Here is a 21415-nt window from a genome sequence, read left to right on the forward strand (position 1 = left end):
GGCAGTCAGTAGAACAGGGATTATGTGTAGAAAACATAAGCTAAAATATATTATTTTTTAGCAGCAATGACAATTAGTTTGGCTTAGAACTAGGCTAAGATATTTGCATTAGGCTGTTTGGATTGAGGTCATCATTTCTATTCCACAAGAGACAACACACTCCTGCTATAGGTCATGCAGGAGAGCAGACTGTAATTATTTCTGTTTATTTCAAACAAAGGGCACTTATTTTGGTCTAACAATTTTGGAGAATTGGATGCCGCTATCATTGTTGCTGGGGTATTTTCTTTAAAGTGATGTACTTGATTATCAGTCTCTATGCTTTGCTAGTGCCTGTGAGCATAGCAGGGGCCCTGAGCTTATACAAAAAAATACAATAAAACCATCGTTATCTTAAAGGGTCCTACAAAATGTCCTTTTTTTAAATTATTTTTTATTTATTTATTTATTTTTTAATACAGAGCATAAGAGACAATGCTCTGTTTGAAAAATCTAAAAATTACTGGCTTAGGAAATGTGGAAAATAGTCAGCAACGTAAAGACTTGTAACATCTACATCATGGAAACAGTGCAAGTAGGGGAACATGGACACAAATACCATTTATTCTACAGGAAGGCCTCGATGCCACCAGTCCTTCAGAAAAGGGAGGCAACACGGCATCCCTATACTGTAAATCCTCAGGGCAGCGAGCTGCTGCCAAGCACTGTGGCAGTCCATAAATCAGTAACAACGCCCGGAGCCGCAGAGGTACACAAGCGGAGCTGCAGTTCCTGCTTTGAGCTATTCACCCGCCCGGGACCTTGCTGAGGAAGGTTTTGAAGCCCACGCGTAACTTTGTGTGTGGAAGGAAACGTGCAGCGCTGGGTGGGAGCGCAAATACATGGCTGGAGCAGGTGCTGAAACACAGCATGAAGAATACAGCTTTTACTGTGGTTGCACAGTATTATTCAGCTGCCAAAAAGGCTTCACTCAATCATTCTTTCCTCACTTAGAAGTCAATGCACCTCGGCACCTTTTTGGTCCTGACATACACTTAGATCGCATTATCAACCCCCACCACAGGGCCATGTCTGTAGGCACCGGGCCAGTTTCACCCCCTTCAGTTGTCCCGATCCAAACTGCCTCCCTAAAACCTACCGGGAAAGGGCCACGCGAATCTCTACGCTATTTATGTCAAGGCATTTTGCATCAAATCCCAATTTCGGGGAACCTGCCCTCCGTCCACCCCCACCAGCCCCTCCGCCGGGCCCAGCGCCCCCTGATGCCAGGGTCACCTCAGCGGGCCGGGACTCCGTGAGGGGCCGGCGGCTCCGGGAGGCACCGCCCCGGTGTCGGCGGGAAGCGGCGGGGCCCGGCCCGGAAGAGGAGGGCTCGGGGCGGCGGCGGCTGGCGGCGCAGGGTGAGGGGAGCGGCGGCTGCGGGGGGCGACGGTGGCGGGGAGGGGAGGCCGGCCGCTCCTCTCAGCCGGCTCCGGCGGAGCTGCAGAGGGGGGAAGGCGGCTCTGGCCCGGCCGGGAGGGAAAGGGAGGGAAGCCAAGCCCGTCCCTTCCAGGCTGCGTTGGGCCTTAGGCGAGGGAAGGTGACTGTCTTCCCTGCTATCAGCCCCAAAGCCTGTAGGAGATACATTTTCGGTCTCAGGATCCACAAAACTCTCGTCTCCTTCCTTCCCTCCAGTTTGCAGGTGCTGCCTGTCAATCTTCAGGAGGCAGCAGAAGACCTTAATCTGGAAGTCAGAGACAAGGACCTTTAATGCTCTAGATTAGCCAGGGCCTGTCAAAACAGTAGGTGTAGTGCTTTTCTGTAGTGTTAGGGCCAGACTGTTACTGATGGGCAACGCCAGGTAGTGCCAACTTCTGCAGGGCAAATTCATATATAGGCAGGTAAATAAGTAAACTAAGGCCTTAAATACAAAGCCCATTTGAGAAGTGCGTTATGAGGCAATTTAAAATCATCTTGGGTGCTATTCTTTCTCTGAATCAAATTATTAAAACAAAAATTATTGTAAATAAGTAATTTTTTTGCTTTGCAGGCTATAATTATCTATAAGGTCTGCATTATATTCTGCTGTAGCAAACTTCTCAAGTTGATTGTAGTAATGTTTTTCCTGCAAGGAATGGATTAGGAGTGGCCTGAAAGTGCCTTCTTAAGAAATATTTTTTTCTATTACTAACCTGCAGAAACGCCCCATTTCTTTCAATCACAATGCATCACACTCAAAATTGATTCAAAGGCACTGCTGTGTAATGGCTGACTATATTAGCTATTAATCTGAGTTGACCTTTTCCTGCATGCATGGAGTCCCTTAAAACCAATCCCAGTGTTTAGACAGATCAGTGTTTGCATATCCACTATATACGTCCAAAGACCGGATGTGCAATTGGAATTGATTTCTGTAAGGCATGTCCTTCGTTGTCTCGACTCTCCAGAACAGGCTATTTTGTTTGTATTTGTGGTCTTAGGTCATCAAGACAGCAAGCATCAAGTCATCTGTGCTATTGTGCTCACCTGACAGTGTAAATTCTCATTGTCCTTTATTTGCCCTAAGTGGATTGTGGTAGTTATTACAGTAAGTCTTCATACATCATTAAAGCCTCTTCTATTGTGTTTATACTTAAAATTTGCAGGATGACTTCGTTGGTAGACGTGCCCCTGGATTACGAAAAGATGTTTGCTCATCGGTTCACATCAGATGATAAAGAATACCAAGAATACCTGAAACGCCCTGCAGATCTCCCTCCTATTGTTGAAGAATGGAGAAACAGATCTGGTGGCAACCAGAGAAGAGAACGGTACTGATGTCTATTTTTTAAAAATTTCGGTAGTTTCACAAATACATGGTTAAAAGATCACTTATTTATTTCAAAATAAAGTTAGGAATTTGTACTGTTAACAGAAGTATCCTTCATAGTTACGTATGTTCAAGGTAAAGAGTCTTATTTGAAAAGTAGTGAGGTTTTACATTTTCTCTCTACTGATACTGAAAGCTTTGATTTTGTATAAAAGTATAAACTAAATTGCTTTTCTGAAAGGAATGAGCTGTAACCACTGAACCCATTGCCTTGGGGCTTGTTCCTGCTCAGTCAGGAATACTTTTTCCAGAGGGGAAGGATGGGAGTTCTGCAAAACAAAGTAGCCTATTTTCTGTTGGATAATAATCAGCAGGAAAATATGTGAAGGAACAGGCTAATAACATGATTATCTGTCGCTAGCTGTCCAAAAAACTTTTCATTTGTAACCTAAGTATTTGCTGCACCGTTAGACTAGCCTGCATTTCTTTTATTAAAAATATCTGTAAAATCCATCATGTCTGTCTAGCAAGTGCAATATTAACCGCCTACTGCAAAATATTTTGAATTATATTATTTTTCCAGAATGTAATTGTAGCTTTTTATTTAATCCTTGACAGTAACATCTGATTTTCATGTGACTGAGAAGGGACAATTACAGCATATAGCACACTTGATAATACTAACATCAGACTTCATATTTAAGTAAACTCCCGTATACCTAACAGTTGTGAAGACTTCTTAGATAAATATCTAAATAAGATTTGTGCCTTATCTGAAGAAAAGGACAGCATTCTAACTTTTTATTACGCTAGAAAGTTGTCATCAAGTTAAACCCCAAATCAGTTCTACAGATTTAAAAAAAAAAAATAAAATTAACAGAGATGTTCCTTAAATGTGTACAAAACTTTGTTCTTCTTTGAACTGATGAACTGTTGCACCTACTCTTTGTTCACAAAACAGACTTCATGTAAATGTTGTCTACGCTGTATTTCACCACACCACTGAGATATCCAAACAAAAATGATTGCCTGGCAGCTCAGGTGTCCATAGCAATAGTGCTACAGTGGAAAAGCCACAATTTAGCCTGAACAATGACTAAATACCACTGATAAGGAGCTCCCTGAGTGTAGTTAAGTTATGCTATATACTCACACTCTGTCAGCTTGGGAATCAACAGGAGACTATGAAGCAATTAGTAATATGTGCTAGGGTATGTGCAAATTCCAAGAGTATGCTGTTAGGTAACTGAGTTGTACATAAGCCTGCTTTGCCACAGCTTTCAACCATGAAGCTACTAGACTGAACCTGGCTTCAGTACAGCTACAGATGAACCTTCTGGTTGTTTTTTTCAGTATGTGGTCTGTTAGAGTTTCTATTTAAAGTTCCGGCAGTGGCTCTAATGCCTATAGAATGCTTTGTGCTAGGAAACGGACTGTCCTTCCACTGCTCAGCAAATCACGTATTGAGTTGTAGTAAGAAATTAATGAATAATCTGAGGTGACTGTTGATACATTTTCATCTGTTTGTCATAAAAAAGATAAGTAGTTAATTGTTATGTAACTGTTTATACACTCAGTTTTAAAAGTTTACAATTTGTGCGAATCCTTTGTTTCTTTTTATTGCAGGTTTCAAGATGGCAGATATTTTAGAGGGGACAGATACAACTGGCAAGGTGACCACAGATCTAATCAGAGGCCAGAAAGAGGTTGGGGTAACAACTACCAGCAGCACAGACAAGGACAATCTTATTCTTCCCACTATGGACAATATGGCTACAACTCGTATAACCCAGGGCCTCGTTACCATCCCTACTGATGATACTTGTGGTTGGAAAGTCCAGTAATACTATGTGATGAGTTAGATTTTTGACTTTGTTTGTCTTCAGTTTTCTTATTTTTCACGGTTTATATATAACTGAAGAATCCATATTCAAGTCCATTGTTGTTTATCTGTAGCAGGAACTGAAAAAGGGAATACATTTTATTAATAATAAAAGCATATTCTACAATTTGTTTAGTCTGTAGATCTTAGATTAAATTTGTCTTATATTCTTTTGTCTCCACCACTGAGATTCTCTCTGTTACATTTTAGAAAATGAGGCAGGTCAGGGGAAGATGGCTGTAGCTTGTCTGCAGCCTGTAGAAGCTTGTTACATTGTCTTAACATGGTTCTTTTTTGAAAGTGACATGCTGTGTCTTTCTCCCGAGAGAATTTCCTAGTTTGACTTTTGATAGTGAGAAAAGATCAGTTTGAATTTCAGATGTCTTAAAAAGGAGAAGAAAGATACTATTACAGAAATATTTTATGGGGTTGGTATTTATGAAAACTCAAAAGAGGAACTCTTTAGGTATTTGGTAGAAGTGTGATATCTCAATATTTAATTTATTGGGATAAAACAATTTTAGGACAGAAATAAGATCTTGCATATAAGATAAATTCCTGTCTGTTGAGTTGATGGGTTCAATTTATGTGCAGTATTCCTCTTAAAAACATGGTCTAACAATTGGAATAAGAGTTAAGTAGTTTAAATATGTGTCTTCTTACTCTGGTAGTTCAGTGGTACTCAAGTTTTACCTGATAAGTGATACTAGACTTAGATTAATTTGTAACATCTTAAAATAATTTTGGTATGTGCATAATGTATTTTGGATTTCCATTTCAGTAAAGCTGTAAAACTGTGATGTCTGTTGTTAATTAGTTTGTATGAGATACTTTGTGGATGTTATAGAAGAAAGGAACCATAATCAATACTGTTTGTATCATACTTTGTTTCATGAGAAAATAGCATAAGCAGCAAACAGTGGGTTTTTTGGTTCATGGAATATAAGTCCCATGTTTTCTTTAATTACTCACACAATAAAAGTATTTCATGTTTAAAGATGTTTCTGAATACTTCTGAAATCTACTTCTGAAACATTCAGAATTGCAACATTCATCTAGGCTGACAGCTGCTCAAGAAGCAGTACTAACAGATAAGTGTTAATACTGGACAGCTGTTGGTTTAAATTAGATGAGTGGCCTACTCAGCTAAAATAAAGAGGATGAGACACTGATTAATTAGAAGTCTGGAGTGTTAATCCTCTAACTTACTTTTGACCATAATAGGGTCAAAGTTCTCTATTTCACCATTAATATGATAAGCTAATTTGTCTCAGGAGAGCAGTGCATTTCTTTCTACTTGACATCTTCAGCTGTTGTACAGAAACACAGAACCATCCCTGCTGGCTGTTGGATAAGTCATGACATTATGTGATAAGTTCAAATTACTGCATCTTCCTTTAAAAACAAAGAATAAATATAGAAGTCAAAAGCACCATCTCAGCTCAAGGTGCTTTTGAAAACTAAAGAGCATATTTATTGTTGATCTTAGAAACGTGCTGTGTGCAGCTTTCGCATGGAATCATTTAGCTTGGAAAAGACCTTTAAGATCATTAAGTTCATCACCTAGCACTACTGAGTCCACCACTAAACCACATCCCTAAGCACCACATCCACACATCTCTAAAATACCTCCAGGGATGGCAACTCTGTGACTGCCCACTCCAGGGCAGCCTGTTCCAATGCCTAATCATCCTTTCTGTGAAGAAATTCATCCTGACATCTAATTTAAACCTCCTCTGGCAGAACTTGAGGCTGCTTCCTATCGCTTGTCACCTGAGAAAAGAGACCAACACCCATCACACCACAGCCTCCTTTCAGGTATTTGTAGATGGCAATGAGGTCACCCCTCAGCCTTCTTTCTTCCAGACTAACGAGCCCCAGTTCCCTCAGCTGCTCCTCTTGTCTTGTTTTCTAGCTCCTTTGCCAGCTTCGTTGTTCTTTGCATTCCAGCAACTCAGTATCTTGCGGTGAGGGGCCCAAAACTGAATACAGTACTTGAGGTGTAGTCTCACCAGTGCCAAGTATAGAGTACACAGTCTGTGAAGCAAAAGCTGTGGTGCTTAAAAGTGGCTCCACCTACCTGTTAAGTTCTTTCATCTTCCCCTTTTCAGACAATATTAAGAGCTTTGATACAATATTTAATATCGTACTCCCTGACGTACTTGCCTTGAATTCAGTTGTTTAACTTTAGAAATGTTACAGTGAACAGTTCATCCTTCCTTGAGAAGTTCTACAGGATGAAATGCCCTTTTAACCCTTGATAATTAACCCCCACTACTATGGAAGAGCTGTTACACCAGGGAATATAAGGTTATCCAAAGTTACTCTCTGCGCACTACCAAAAGCCTGCAAGGTGGTTTGGTGGAATTCCTTTTTAACGCAGAATCTCATGCAAGGAGCCATATAACCCAGACTCCTACCTCCAAGAAAGGAGCGCTTCTCTTTCTGCAAAGAGCCTGACACTGCCTTCTGTGCCAGGGAAGCCAGGCTGTGCCAGGATATTCTTCCTCCTTGCCATCTGGAGTAGCATCTCAGGTTGAAATAAAACCTGGCAAAAGGAATGGGTTCTCTCATCTGTTGCTTATCCTCAAAAGCCCAAAAACTATTTTAATTTTAGTGTCTTTCAGCTAATGAATGAAGAATCTACAACACTGTGGCCAAGCTGTAGAAGAAGATATATTAGGGTGGCCTAAATGGATGCTACAGCTTTAGAATAACACATTGTACGACCTCAGGTGTCATATTCAGAGTTTCTTGACCAACTGATCAGGAGAGACACCAAGGCCACTGCAGCTTCCTGGTTTCTGTCTTTCTTTACGTCCTGACTCCTGTTATTGACCACCTGTCTCACCATTAAAACTCTCAATTCAACTTCAAGGGATTGTACGATTTACAAAACTTCCTTGTAATAATTATGGCAAGAATATATATTTTTTTATGGATGCATTTCTAAGTAAATGCATATCTTGCACTAGACAAAAAGATAAACAGAATTTAATATATATATTGTCCCCAAAAGTTTCCACTTGGATGAATTAGTATCTATGATAAAGTCCAGATTATTGCTTCTTTCAAGCTAAATAAAACCAGTAAGTACTGTCTCCAATCACGGTTTTTGCATTATGGTGTGTTACAGATGATAAAACTGAAACTAGATTAATTTTAACATTTGCAACTTCAAACATTGCAGAAATTGTTTGCTTTAAGTATGATGGAGATTGCAGGGTAAACATTAAAATTTAGTGTCTGGAATCTGACTTTAAGAGAACTCTTCCCTCTGACGTTTGCTCAGACATCATTATTAACATGAATAAAACAAAAGAAAGATAAGTGTTATGTATTAAAAAATGACTGCCACGTTGCCAAGAGTTTAATAAATGCAGAAGTTTGACTTCAGCACTCACAGCAGTCCTAAATCCCTTCCTGAACATGTAAAGCAATTTTGTGCGGACAGTTAATTCATACTGAAGAATTATCACGCTAAATTACAGGTGTTGCAGCAAGCAATTCCAAGAAAACTCAGTAGCTTTTGTAAAATTTCTTAACTAGAATTTTAAAAAATGCTAACCACTAAGCCACTAGCTACTTGAAGGCAAGAGAGTGCATAGAAAAATTCTTAGTGTGATTTGTGAGATACAATTTTCCAAGTGTTCACTGCTATTCAACCTCTATTTTATCCTAACTCTGCAGCTGGGAATAGAGATGTGCCGACGTGCTTCGAAAGGTTAGCTAGAAGCTGAAATACTTTCAAGAGGCTCTTTAAAAGATATTTCAGACAGTGAAGACAGTGTCGTATTTCTGATATACGTATAATTATCACTCAACTTCTAGAAAAAATGTATTTCATCTCCCCCTGTTTAAATATATCTGAATGTATTTAAACTCCTACTATTAATTTGCTAATAAATATTCTCCTTAACCAAGAAGCATGGTCACATTTGCTTCTTATGTTGAGATGCTGGAAGGAAAGTTCTTTTTATATCAAATTTAAGCTAACGTTTCCTCTCCACTACCACTCCTATTCCTTACAATATCTCTGAATTACACAACTTCGGGTGAATTTTCTTACCTGATCCAACTTGTGCAGTCCCACCTCCTCTGGCTCTGACAAACAAGAGGGGTTAGGAATACGTGGCCCAGGAAGGGAAAACAGGACTGCTCCTTACAGCAGCAGCCGGCTGCCTTCGGAGCGTTTTTATGAAACTGCACCTCCCTTATGTTTCATTTGCCAATCAGGAAAAGTTACTATAATTTGTCTCCTGTATGTTAGAGCAAAGCTACATAATCCCACTTACATTATGCACAGCACTGGTGTTCTCATGATCAGAAACTAAACAAGATTATGGGGCAGGTCAGGTTTCCCTAAAAGTACCTAGGGAGTATGCAGCCTGATTCAAGACACACAGACACAAATCCTAGAGATCAAAACGGAGTCCAGCGGCTCCAGAACTGCCAAGATGGTAGATGGCAACTATAATATGGTGGTGCACAATGATCTTTCCTCTCAAGATGATTATTTTTACATTAGACCCTGCAGGCTGGAATTTATTCTTGTTTACCATGGCCTATATTCTTCTTCAATAGGGCACGGACTGCACTCAGTGGTTGTCAGTACTCATTTGTTTATGTGAACAGCGATGCCGAAATGTTATCTCTCTGCAGCTCACCCCCTTATTTTCTAAGTACTCTGTCCTACTAAAATGCAAATTTATTACAGAAGAGTTGGCAATCACTACATTTTCCTGCAAGTCTAATAACACAGGACATCATTTGTATTGGTTAACTTCTCTGATATTTCTAGCAAATGGGAATACAAATAAGTGTTGTCTTTTTCCTAACACACAGATGCTTCTTTTTCTAGTAATATTTCAGCAGATGGGTAACTTTTTTCCACAAGTATGGGGCGATGTTTTTATTTATTTATTTATTTTTAATGATTATTTTCATATTCTGTAATTCAAAACTTGCTTCACTAATAAAAGATGTATTAATATCAACTATAAAAGCTGCTCCTGCTCATCATTTGAAGAAAAAACTTATCTATTCAAAAGATGAGTTAAAGTTCAGGAAGCGACTTAGCTATTTGTTATAGAACTACAAAGCAAGCTTATTTGTGAAAAAAATCTAAAGGGAAAAACTTCCAACTGAAGATCCAAACAATTTTCAAACTGAAACTTGTTACACATTAAAAGAATGACAATGAGTTTCTTCAAAGCTCTTTTACAGTGTGAGAGAAGACAATTTGGTAGTTATATACCTACATAAATTAATAATTTAAGACTATATCTGGTACTGTCTAGATAAAGGTTAAAAAATCTCTCTCTATAAGCATACATAAACACATAAGATATTTGATATAGCTTTTGGCCACCATGTGCCAAGCATTTGGCACAATGAGAGCTGATCAGAAAGCCAAAGTCATGTCTGAAGTTCGTTTCTGAAGAAATGCTTGAAAAGACATTTCCTATTGAAAAGATCTATTTCCTGTTGAACATGCAATCAGTAAAAATAAGTTAATAGTGATAATTACCAAGTGCAACCAGCCCCAAGCTATTACATAATCGTTTTACATAATAAAAAAAATAAATTTTCTGTGGCAAAAACTTGCCTTTTTTATGTTATAAGTTTTTCCTTTTTGTAGTCATCAAGTAACCTTGATTTATGAATCCTGCTGAGCTCTCAAAACAAAGTATCTTTAAGAATAAGTTCTTATGTGCTGCAGTGTTTTTAATGGCACAAGCACTTGAATACAGCAAACGAAACCCTTGGAGTTTAGGCTTAGTGCAAGAGCTCTGTGTGGATACATGTTCTCTTCAGATCAGTATTACTCATGCAGATGCCACATGCTCACAATACCCACCCTGAAACAAATGGTTGCAGCATCAGACTTGGGGTACATATACCCACCTCTAATCCACAGCTGCAGCTAAACTGCTGCAAGAACATAAAGGAGCTTAACCTTAAACTGCCACAGGGGCAAATCCTATTTCTCCAGCCCTGCAGCTCAGAGGATATTTCCATCAGCAGAACTACGTTTTTTTTGTTGTCCTAAGGCAAGATGGGACTGGGGAGGGTCCCTTGTACAGCCCAGGCAGAGACTAGAAGGAGCACTGCTGAGTTAAAGGAACAGTTGTTTCGTGGCCATTTGCTCTTGTATACTGAACCCTTTAGGGGAAAATATGTTTTAAGATGTAATTATTGGTTATCAAATGACTTTAATGCCCCTCCACAGCCTGGGAAAAAAAAAAAAAAAAAAAAAAAAGAGAAATTCCTTCTTCCTCTAGACTCCAGGGACCTCCGCAGCCTACACCAAGCTGGCAGAATATGGACTCAGGAAGCAGTTAAGCAGCTGGATCATTATACTGGCAGAGTTTTTGAGCCCTTTAGTAAGGTGGATAGATCCAGGGAATGACAAACAAATAGCTATTGATGACATATCCTGCAGTCTGCGTAAATCCCACTGAAGAGCGTTTCTGGACCTCACCAGCAGGATTTTAGTTTTTAAGAGACAAAATGGATTTAGTGCTAGCTAATAAAAGATCAGCCTAATTCTACTTCCCTCCATACCTGCATTAGATATATTCTTATTACTGGCCTACATTTTTTTCTTTCTTTTTTTTTTTTTCTACAGTCCTATGCTTTTTACTCTTCCTCCTATCATTCCACAGGCATCATCAGGCTATTCTATCTCAGATATCCATTTTACCAGTTCCTCTTATTCTTGAATGCTCTTGAAGATAAGACCTTCTAAAGCTACTGTAAAATTTGAAAAAGACAGCTTTGCCACAGTGCCAGTCATTCTATGTGAACTAAAAAGGAAGTTAAAAGGCAAGGATGTTTTCAAAGACAGAATCGGACGTGTTAATTCCCAACTCAGCTACTACCACTTTTAATGATTTTGTGTCTCGATTTCCCATCTGTAAAACAGTGGTTAAGTCTGCTCCGTTTCCCTCCTCTCTGCTATGCATTTCAGCTACAAGTCTCCTAGGCAGGGGCCATTTAAAGTATAGTTATGGTGTACAACAATCTCAGCTGGGTCTGTACATCCCGGTAAGAGGCACTAGGAATGGTCTGGTGGATGAATCGATCTGTTTTCTGATCATTATTTTTTAAAAAACAAAACAAAAACACATGATAAACGCTATGCAGGCAGGGCCAATTTAAACACTGCCTTTATTTCTCTACGGAGTTACATAGCACACTATTTACATGTGCACACCTGGGATGCTGGGGCCGAGCAAGCTCTCAAAGCCAGACCTACACTAAAACAATTCTAATTCCTATGGGTGTAATAGAAAAATGCTTAAAAAACATAAGCAGTATAAAGACAGCATCATCATAGCTAGTAGGTATGGATAGTCCAATCTGACAGTTAGCACTGAATTCAACCGAGGTGAATTAAAAATGAGGGGGCAGTCTATGCAAACTTGATTACACATCAGTAACATTTGTGCTGGTTACTGTATTGAATGTACTATTCATTTACATCTAATTGATTTCAGAAACATTTACTCTCTTGTGCATGCACACCATATAATCACAGTAAGAGTAAAATTCCGACCTCATGGAAGTATTACAGCACTTTTTTTTTTTTTTTTTAATCAAGCTGTTTTACACCTACAGCAAAGGAAGAGGAAAGAAAATACAGTGGGGAAAGAGGAGGAGTGGAAGTCAACTAAGATGAAAGAGGGAATGCACCGGTGCAGGCAAAGGAAAAAAAAGTCTTCCTCCGGAAGAGTCTATTGAAAGGTCAAAGAGAGAGTTCTCAGAATCTGAGGAGATGAAATCATTTCACTGAAGGTAAAATGCAAAGCTGTTTAAAAGCCATTTGTGACTGATGAGAATTGGAAGACAAAGATGGCATCACAATCTCTTGGCAAGAAAATTCTTCCAGATGGCATCTCTTTCTCATTAATGCTCTGGGGGAGGATCCTAGACAGCCCAGCAGGTCCCGTTGTGACTTTGGATTCGAAGCCGTCCACAAACTCAGCTGCTCTTTGGCTCAACTCCACTTCTGCTGCACATGCGTGTGGCACGCAGCAGTGCTACAGGACATTAGCTGATGAACGAAATTAACTGCCTATTTTTACCTCTTCAGATCACACCTCCCAACTCTGTTCTAAAAGGCAGAAACCTGCACATAACCATGTCTCCCACCCTGTGGCTTGGACAGAGAACCTTCTCAAGCTCTCCAGGTCTTCTACTACTAGTACAGAACCCTTAAGGATTGCTAGAAAACACTGCGATTTTTAGCATAAAGAAAGGAAACATTACCAGGTGAAGGTCAACTCATTTTTTGAATTCATGGCTCCCAAAGTGGGCATCAAGATGATCAAAACTTCTATGCTGAATTAAGACCAGACTGAATGCCTGCATCTTGGCTTCACTTGGCAAAATCAGAGCAAGGCTTTAAACAGGTCTCTAAATGGAAAATTATACACACAAAGAGCAACGAAGTGTCAGCACTACCTGGTTACTTACAGACTGGACCAAAGGCACATTACTCAGAGTAAGCCCACACACTTAAAACATCTGTGGTATGCTTGCACATGAGGCTGTGGATGTGCTCCTTTGGTTTAAAGCAGACTTGTAACAAATTAGAAACAAGATCAGATGCAATGGAAATAGGACACTAAGGAAAAAATGCAAAATGCAAAAATTTTGTCTTAGACTAACTAAAACAGTTCCACTCAACCCGTGCAAACCTATGGGCAGAGCAGTTCTTCAGGGGGGTACAGCTACCTACTCAGGGCCTTCCAGGCCCCTTGTCAGTAAGAGCCAGTCCCACACAACCAGCACATGCAGCCCTTACGTTTGTTTTTTTTTTCCTGAAGGTATGCAACCCTTCACACTTGCACAGAGAAACGTAAGCAAAAAAAAAAACCTTTATTGCTACATTACACTAATCAACATTACGGCCTTCAATGCTAAAGAGCTCTTTATGTTGTGAAAAAGATTCATCAGCGGCACCCTACAGAACACCCTTAGTGTGAGCATGCTGCCCACTGCAGCTAGGCCTACCCAGACTGCCTGAAGCATTTTTGGGTTCTTATTTAGACAGGAGGAGCTCCAGTTGCACTGAAAACTGCTGAACTTTCCTCACGAAAAGCTTTTGTTCCTATCACCAGCCTCTTTGTTGTCCCTAACTGTCCCCAACAGAGCATTTGTATTTTTTCCCCTCCAGTCTAATTGTAGATGAATTGAGGGACAGACTTCCATACTTCCCTCTGGAAATTCTCCTGTAAGCCTGCTGGAGCTCGTTGCCTATCCCTTCTTTCTGAACTCTGTCTGAAGCATGTGACCTCTTCCTCCTCTACACCATTTGTCATCAGCTCTGAATTTGCTACTTTGGGTCAGATTCCTTGTGGAATGGTGTGGGGCAGTGACTTCTTGGTATTTTTGTCTGTGCCACACCCAGCCCATTTACGGATCCCAGCTGAATTCAGGAGAATCCAGGACCCTTACAGTGCCAAGCACCTACAGAAATCTCTACTGAGCGAGCTCCCATACAATTGCTCATAAGAAACCCAAGGAGAGTTTAATATAGCAATCTCTCACTGCACAAGAGTGGCTCAGTTTCAACAACTGAAAGGAGGTTATTTAACAACAGAAAATGACTGTATGTACCAAAAAGTCATTTACACATCACTAGGATTTGTCTGGATTAACACAGAAAGCAACGGACAATGCTACAGACCTCAAGCAAGCGAAGGGTCAAAAGGTACAATTTATTTGAATTCTTACAGATTAAGCTGCTAAATAAAACACATTCTTTCCTGTGACCATAACAGATATAAATATATAGGAGCAATCAGTCCCCGGCTGCATGCTGGGAACCTAAACAAATGTTATAACGCATGAAGGATCTTGTGCATGTAACATCTGCACCGCGACTGCGGTGGGGAGCGCCACGCTGGGCCCGTGCTGCTCCTGAGCCTGGCAGTGCCTCGCTCGTCCCCGTGACATTGCTGGCCTGCAGGCAGAGTGGTAGCAGGGCTGAGTATCCGCAGGCAGATGATAAACTGCAGCTTCCCATGCAGGAACAGCAAGGACTTCTATTTTAACCAGCAAAACACTGATCTGGAGATGGGATATCATTTAATGCAGTAAATTGTTTACTTGGTTTCCACGCCTTACTCAGTTTCCATGTCAAATTAACACATCACATCAGGTGAAGGCGAGCACACCATCCTGAATACTGATACAGGCCAGAATCCAATTCCAGTAAAAATTAGTTTAAGTCCTTTCCATTGGCTCTTTGTCAGCAAACTTCACGGTACACAAGACAAAGAGGAGGTAAAGGAATAAAACAAAATCAAACACAATATACTTAACATATTGGGAACAATTAAAATGGGCATTTTAATTAACCTCTGTAACCTTCTAGGAGCTTTCAAATTTATATGGTAAATGATAATGATTTCAACAAAAAGCATTTTTGTTCCTCTGTGAAAGGTATTAGTAGGAAATTGAAAAGCTGCAGGAAAATGAAATTGCATTTTTCACATTTGTTATGAGCCTGCTCTAACTGTGCCACAGGAGAGGTATTTAATCATGCCCCACTCCTTGCTTTTGGATGCTCTCTTCCTATTTGGGTTGGAAGGATACATATTATAGGGTCATTAACCAAAGTCATGTACATCATCTCTCCCTCACAAATCAACACCATAAACACTGCAACAGCCACAGAGCCACTGTATAATCAGGGCCCAATGCAGGCTTTGTGGCTCATACAAGACCAAGTGGACAGACTAAACTACCCCAAAGAAACCTTTTTCCCTCCCAAAGAAAGGGCAAAGGCCTTGCAGCTGCTGGAAGACTTCTTAGAGCTGTCTCATGTGCAAACGACAGAACCTGCCCACACGACTCTGGTCCCACAAGGACCTTGGCACCTGAAGTCTCAGCACTACCAACCTCATTACCTGGTTTCTAGATGGATGGTGCACTTACCCCCTGTATTTACACAAAGTTTTAAGCATGTGACAAGAGCTTTACACTCTGAACACATTATGAAAGAAGATGAGAGACAAATACCACATTGCACTGGCTTATACAAGTCACAACGGCAGTACTGAGCACAGCTGCATGGAACAAAGGGCTGGGTCACAGAATCATTTCATACAATGTTTTCACATCAGTACACTCCACAACATTTTTAAATACCCCTGGCTGCACAAATTCATAAAGCAATCAGATGCCATGGTGAGAGGTATACAGAAGGCTTCCTTTCTTCATAGTTACATTCTTGCCTCTGTGCACTAAATGCAGTATCTCTGACTACTAAATGCAGTGAGATGCAACGCACTTCCAAAAATCACGGAAAACTAATTTTGAGACTGAGCTGATTCCTGCTTAGTTTCTCCCACATAAACTTGTCTTTTATATGGCATACTTTGTCCTTAACACACAGGGGTTGATCTATGCCTCAGCATTTTGGAAATTATTTCAGGATGGTCTTTTTGCTATAAAAGACATGCACAGGAATACAGTGCCTGGCTTACTGAAGAAAACTGAGCAACATTTCATCTCCTTCAAGGAGTCTCATGATCTACTTTCTTACTTTTGTCATTACTATTTAATGGTATTATAATTACTGTAAGCCTCTAGTGTTCATAATAACCACAAAACAAATACAACCTTGATTATGCTCTTATTATTATTTGTATTACAGTGGCAATTAGAGACTTGAGCTTTACCCAAGGAAAAGAGGAATGTGGATCTCCAAGAACCTGCATCTAATCCATAATGAGAATTACAAATAAGAAAAGATTAGGGGAAAAGGACAAAACACAGAGGTTGCTATACCTAGATTACATGCTCCTATTGTCTTATTTTAGAGGCCTGACATTCTTCTTTGGAAAAGATTCTGTCCCTCATGAAACTGGACAAAAAGATAATCAGCAGTCCTAGCCCCTAAAATTGGCTCACATCTTATTGTTTAGTACATGTTCTTCTTTACAATGCTGAAATACATCTCGTTCTCCCCTGCTGCCAGTTCTAGGTTCACAACGGTCTTGATAGCTTATTGTCTGCTGCCAAACCTGCTGTCATTCATGCTTTTTTGTTGCAACTAAGTCATCACAGATTTATTTACCCTTTAAAACTGTGGGCTGTATTTATCCTCTAAAACTGAACAGGCATGTAGCAGAAGACCAAAGACTCCTTTGTGGAGGAAGCTTTTCAATGTGGAAGAGGCAAAGATGGGTGTCACTTCTGCTTGACGCTGTTCACAGGCAGTAAAGCAAAAGAAAACAAGTGCTTGATTCACCCTCTCACATACTACACTGTTGAATGAGCCAGTTAATCAGAAGACCTGATTTCACCATTCTTAAGTGATTTCACTTAAACCTTGACATGTCTTCCCCTTTTGGTATTTGTACTCTTTCAACAGTGGAAATTAATACGGCAGAGGCGCTAGGTCTAAAATTCAGACTTGATGATTGGTACGAATTTCTCTGAGTTCAATTTTCTCTTCCAATTAAGTCTAACGCTTTCCTGACAGAGAAAAAGAATGGAGTGTCTCATCTGGAAGCAATTTTAAAGACAGTCCACAGTTATCATCCCCCTGCAGAGCAAACTCGCACCGTAGCCACTAACCTGAATGAGCTCTTCTGGCACCAGCTCCTCCCACCACAAGAGGCTGGAGGCTGGCTCGCAGGGCTGCCAATTTAGCATGACGAAAACCTGTGGGAGCCTTCGCTTTACTTTGGAGGAAGCTCTGCAGATGAGGTAAGACCCCAGGAGTTGCAGTTGGCTGTCTCTGGTGTCGTGGGGATGTGCCAGCCTCTCAGAGTAATTACAAATTGTTAGTCCCGACTTGCTGCGAAGGATAATAGTTCAGTCACCAAAAAGAAAAAAATACTGCCAGGCTGTAGCTGCCTTTGTAGGATCAATTTACTTAAATGAGATGAAAAGGCAGAACAGATGAACTAGTTATAATCAACACACAGACTTTTCCATCTAAATTTGTATTTTAACTCACGCATCTCTAAATAACAATAGCACCAGTAGATGCTCTTTCTATATTACACATGGATATCGCCCTTGCGTGGATCTATGATTTCAGAAGATGAATCTTTCCTTCCTGAAAAAAAATCAGTTTGGCATTTAAAGGCTCACAATTCACACTAAAAGGGCCATAGACAATAGCCTTTTCCCATCTAGATTCATAGATTGTAAGTAAACAAATAACTGTGAAAGATGGGGCAAATTATGTTGCAAATTATTAGATTTACGGTCTTTGAAAACATGACAAGGAAGGTATTACTCTTGTGACAGTTTTTTCCCATTTTGACTTGAGTGCTAAACAGCAGAGCAGATGCTATAAAACATTCGGAGCCCATCACATCGTTTATTCTGTGCATGCTTCTCCCCAGTAGAGCTTACGACATGCGGCAAATACTTCCAACAAGCCAAAAAAAATGCTAATAGTTCAATAAATGACCTTTGAATAATGTAAATTATTCTCTATTCTCCCCTCCCTACCATGTTTTCTCTTCTTCATTTTCTGATTTGAGAAGTTTGCCCGTTACTCAACCCCAGGAATCAAGCAAACAGGTACTGTTTCTTCAGAGTCTAATCAAGGTACCTCCCCATGGACATCTGAGGGACAAAGCCTAGAACACAGCATGGAAATAGCTAAGATCTGAAAATGAACTAACAAAATTTGTTTATTTAAATTTGTAATGCCAGGCATGTAAAACTTGAAGCACTTCACTACATTATTTCCCAGGTAAAAGACTGAGTAGGTCCACTGGAGTGAGCAGAAATCATACGCAGCTGAGAGACCAAAGGTTTTCTATATAAGGTTGTTAAACATTCTTCATAAAACACATCTTTAATGGAACTTTTCTTAACAGCCTTGTGATATAAACAGTGGTGCAAGAAAAAACATTCCTTGTGTAAGTTTATCTTCCAGAAGATTAAAGAAAAAATACTTTCAAATTCACATGTGTGATGACAACTCCAATAAAGCTGGCAGAAAGGCTTATAGCGAACTTTGGCATTGCATGTTCTTCTGGTCTTGTTTCCCTAAGTGCATAATATGTATGCCAACACCTCCATGGACAGTTTTACTTCACTTATTTTTTGCAGATTTAGGGTTTATATAGGCTTATATACTTTATAGACTACTGAAGAAAAATATGTTTAATTAGATCCTACACCTTTTCTACTTTCACACACCCAGACATTTGGAAGACTAGTCTTGCTACACATACACAACTTAATGACAGCTATTGTCAAATTAGTGTTTTCAGATGCTCTAATTTCCCATTTATCCCTTCCCAGAAATATCACCTAGTGCTTCATTAAATAAAGACTTTACTTTTTTTTTTAATTCTAGCTGATAAATGACTGCAATCACAGCAAAAAGAAGTCTGACATTCTGAGAATATCGTTATGAGCTGATCATCTATTAAAAATATTTGACCAAAAAGCTCTTGGATCTGCTTTGGTAGCTGAACCTGAACTAAGTGTGGAAGTGACTGAGCAGAATCAGACGTCCTCATTAAGTAAAATTAGTCAAGTACAATTTGCCTGGCTGGTCCCCTCTATGTATTAACACCGACATTCAGACATTGATGAGTTTAATCAGGATTTTCAAACAAAAAGAAAAAAAATAAAAAAACACTCATGAACCTAGCAGGTTTATTAGGAACAGATTGCGTTTTCGCTGTCAAAAGGCAGCAAAGAATCAGCTGAAATACTGAAGAAAATTCTCTGTTCATAAGCGCGTCCTAATAGCTAATAGCAATCTTTCCTCATAGCACGAACATGACCTCAAATATGTGCTAGCTGATTGCTGTCAGATTTACTGAAGACAAAAGGAGACATTTTATTAAAGGGCAAATGCCAAGAGGCTACACAGAGCTGCTACAGGGCTTCACTAGAAGGGACAGGCTTGCCCTCTGATTGCAAAGATTACATCGCTAGGGCTTTTTTCCCCTTCCGCAATGAATGCATCTCAAAGTGCTGTCAAGCCCAAGAAATGAAGAAAAGACAAAATACTGTAGCAGCTAAGGAGATAAGTGTCAGCAACGATGCTGATGTAACAAATAAAGAGCAGAAACAACCCCAGGGAGGCTGGTCCTGCTAGAAGGCACTTACCTGAAGCACCAGCAGCAGAAGTGAACGTGAGAGGGCAGCAAGAGGGCATGTGGACTCAAGGGATGGCAGGCAGGCAGCTGCTTGAGCAAGGCTGGTGATACTGCTACCAAGTTTACCCCACAGACCTTCTGAGCATCAGAAAAGAAGCAATAAACTTTGTAGATTTTAAGACAATCTACTGGAAAGGGCACCAGAAAAAAAAAAAAAAAGTTATGTAGAAATATCTAATTTTATAAAATTCATAAAATTTGACTTGCCAATGCCCCTTCAGAGAGATGGGCACTGCAGAGGTCCTCATATGCATTTAGGGTTCTGATTTTTTTTCCCTTAAATTATGCCTTAATGCATCCTGCTTTGCAAGACACTGCAGCAACAACAGCTGGCCAAAGGAACAACGTGCTGCAGCCCTCCCAAGAGCACCACACACATGCTGGGTAATGGGAAAAAGGCAGCTTAATGACAATTATGCCGGAATTACAATTTGTAACTCCAGTTATTCTCTTAAGGCAGACTGCTTTATCTGAGCAGCACAACATGAAGCTTCGAGCTCATTTCAACAGTCTTTTCTCCCTAAGTTAATGGTCAACTGTTCGCTTTACAGCACGTTTCGATAGTGACCAACTGCTATAGCAATACTCACTATATTTCACTTTCCCCGTGTCTTTAAACTCAGAAACTCAAAATATTATTTAAATGACATTCCAAAACCTGAGCCTTGAGCTGCAGTAAGATGGTATGGTAGACTACTCTGTCACTCTAGCTTTCCCAACTCTTGAGACAATAAATAAAAACTAATAAATGCAGTATGTATAGAGGAAAGCAAAATTCTCCATCGCTTATTAACAATTACTTGAAAAACTATACATAAAGGACTAGGAAGAAATGAATTCCAGTACCTTAGAGAAGCAGCAGACTCCTCCTTTCAGGCAAGTATTTCATTTCTTCAGCAGCTTTTTGACTGTTTATTGTGCCTTGGTTACATTAACAGCACTTTAGAAAGGCTGCTGCACTCGTGGCAGAGAATAACGGAGATAGACATTACATGCAGGTACAGCACTGTGTTCCCAGAAGGAGCCAGGGGAGCACATTTTCGTACTAGCTAATATGGCAGTGAATCATCCTCCTGAGATAAAGGCTAAAAACATTAAGACGGGAATATAGCAGGCTGGAATTAAGGGGAGAAAAAAAAAGGGATTCAGCTGGTTCAAGTTTACATATGCAAATAAACAGTGTGAGAAGGGAAATACTGAGAGGGTGATGTGAAGTAATGAGGAGAAAGAGCAGGTGTATCTATCTTCCTGGAGGCTGAAGGAAGGAAGATATTAAATGGTGCCTTCTGGTAAATTGCCACTGCCAGTTATTGACAAAGTTGTCAATTACACAGGATTATTTAGACTGATGATACAGGAAGAAATAGGGATTTAGAAACACATGGGACTAAAAGCAGAGATGGGGATGTGCTGCAGATGATAAATGGAGCGGATTGAAATGAAAAGAGCAAAGAGGCCAGTTTCAGAGGGTATAATTAAATATCCTTAATTAGCATATTAGAGTGCTGCAATGAAACATATACCTACTTTCAAAGTTGGATTTTAGAAAGTAAACATTAACTGAACGGAAGAAAGAGCAAGAATATT

General features: G+C 39.9%; 1 protein-coding gene across 2 annotated transcripts; it reads left to right on the forward strand.

Annotated features, from left to right (window-relative positions):
* The first annotated feature begins 1345 nt into the window (after positions 1–1345).
* RAMAC (RNA guanine-7 methyltransferase activating subunit) lies at positions 1346–5662 on the forward strand. Of its 2 annotated transcripts, none has more exons than XM_040569831.1 (3): positions 1346–1400; positions 2625–2789; positions 4415–5662. In XM_040569831.1, the coding sequence occupies exons 2-3, from the start codon at positions 2626–2628 to the stop codon at positions 4602–4604; spliced, it is 354 nt and encodes a 117-aa protein (XP_040425765.1). In that variant the 5' UTR covers positions 1346–1400; position 2625; the 3' UTR covers positions 4605–5662. The 2 variants fall into 2 exon arrangements, with proteins under 2 accessions (XP_040425765.1, XP_040425766.1); XM_040569832.1 differs by lacking the exon at positions 1346–1400 and adding an exon at positions 1658–1880.
* The last annotated feature ends 15753 nt before the right edge of the window (positions 5663–21415 follow it).

Source organism: Cygnus olor, chromosome 11 (assembly GCF_009769625.2).
Source record: "Cygnus olor isolate bCygOlo1 chromosome 11, bCygOlo1.pri.v2, whole genome shotgun sequence".
Classification (NCBI taxonomy): domain Eukaryota; kingdom Metazoa; phylum Chordata; class Aves; order Anseriformes; family Anatidae; genus Cygnus; species Cygnus olor.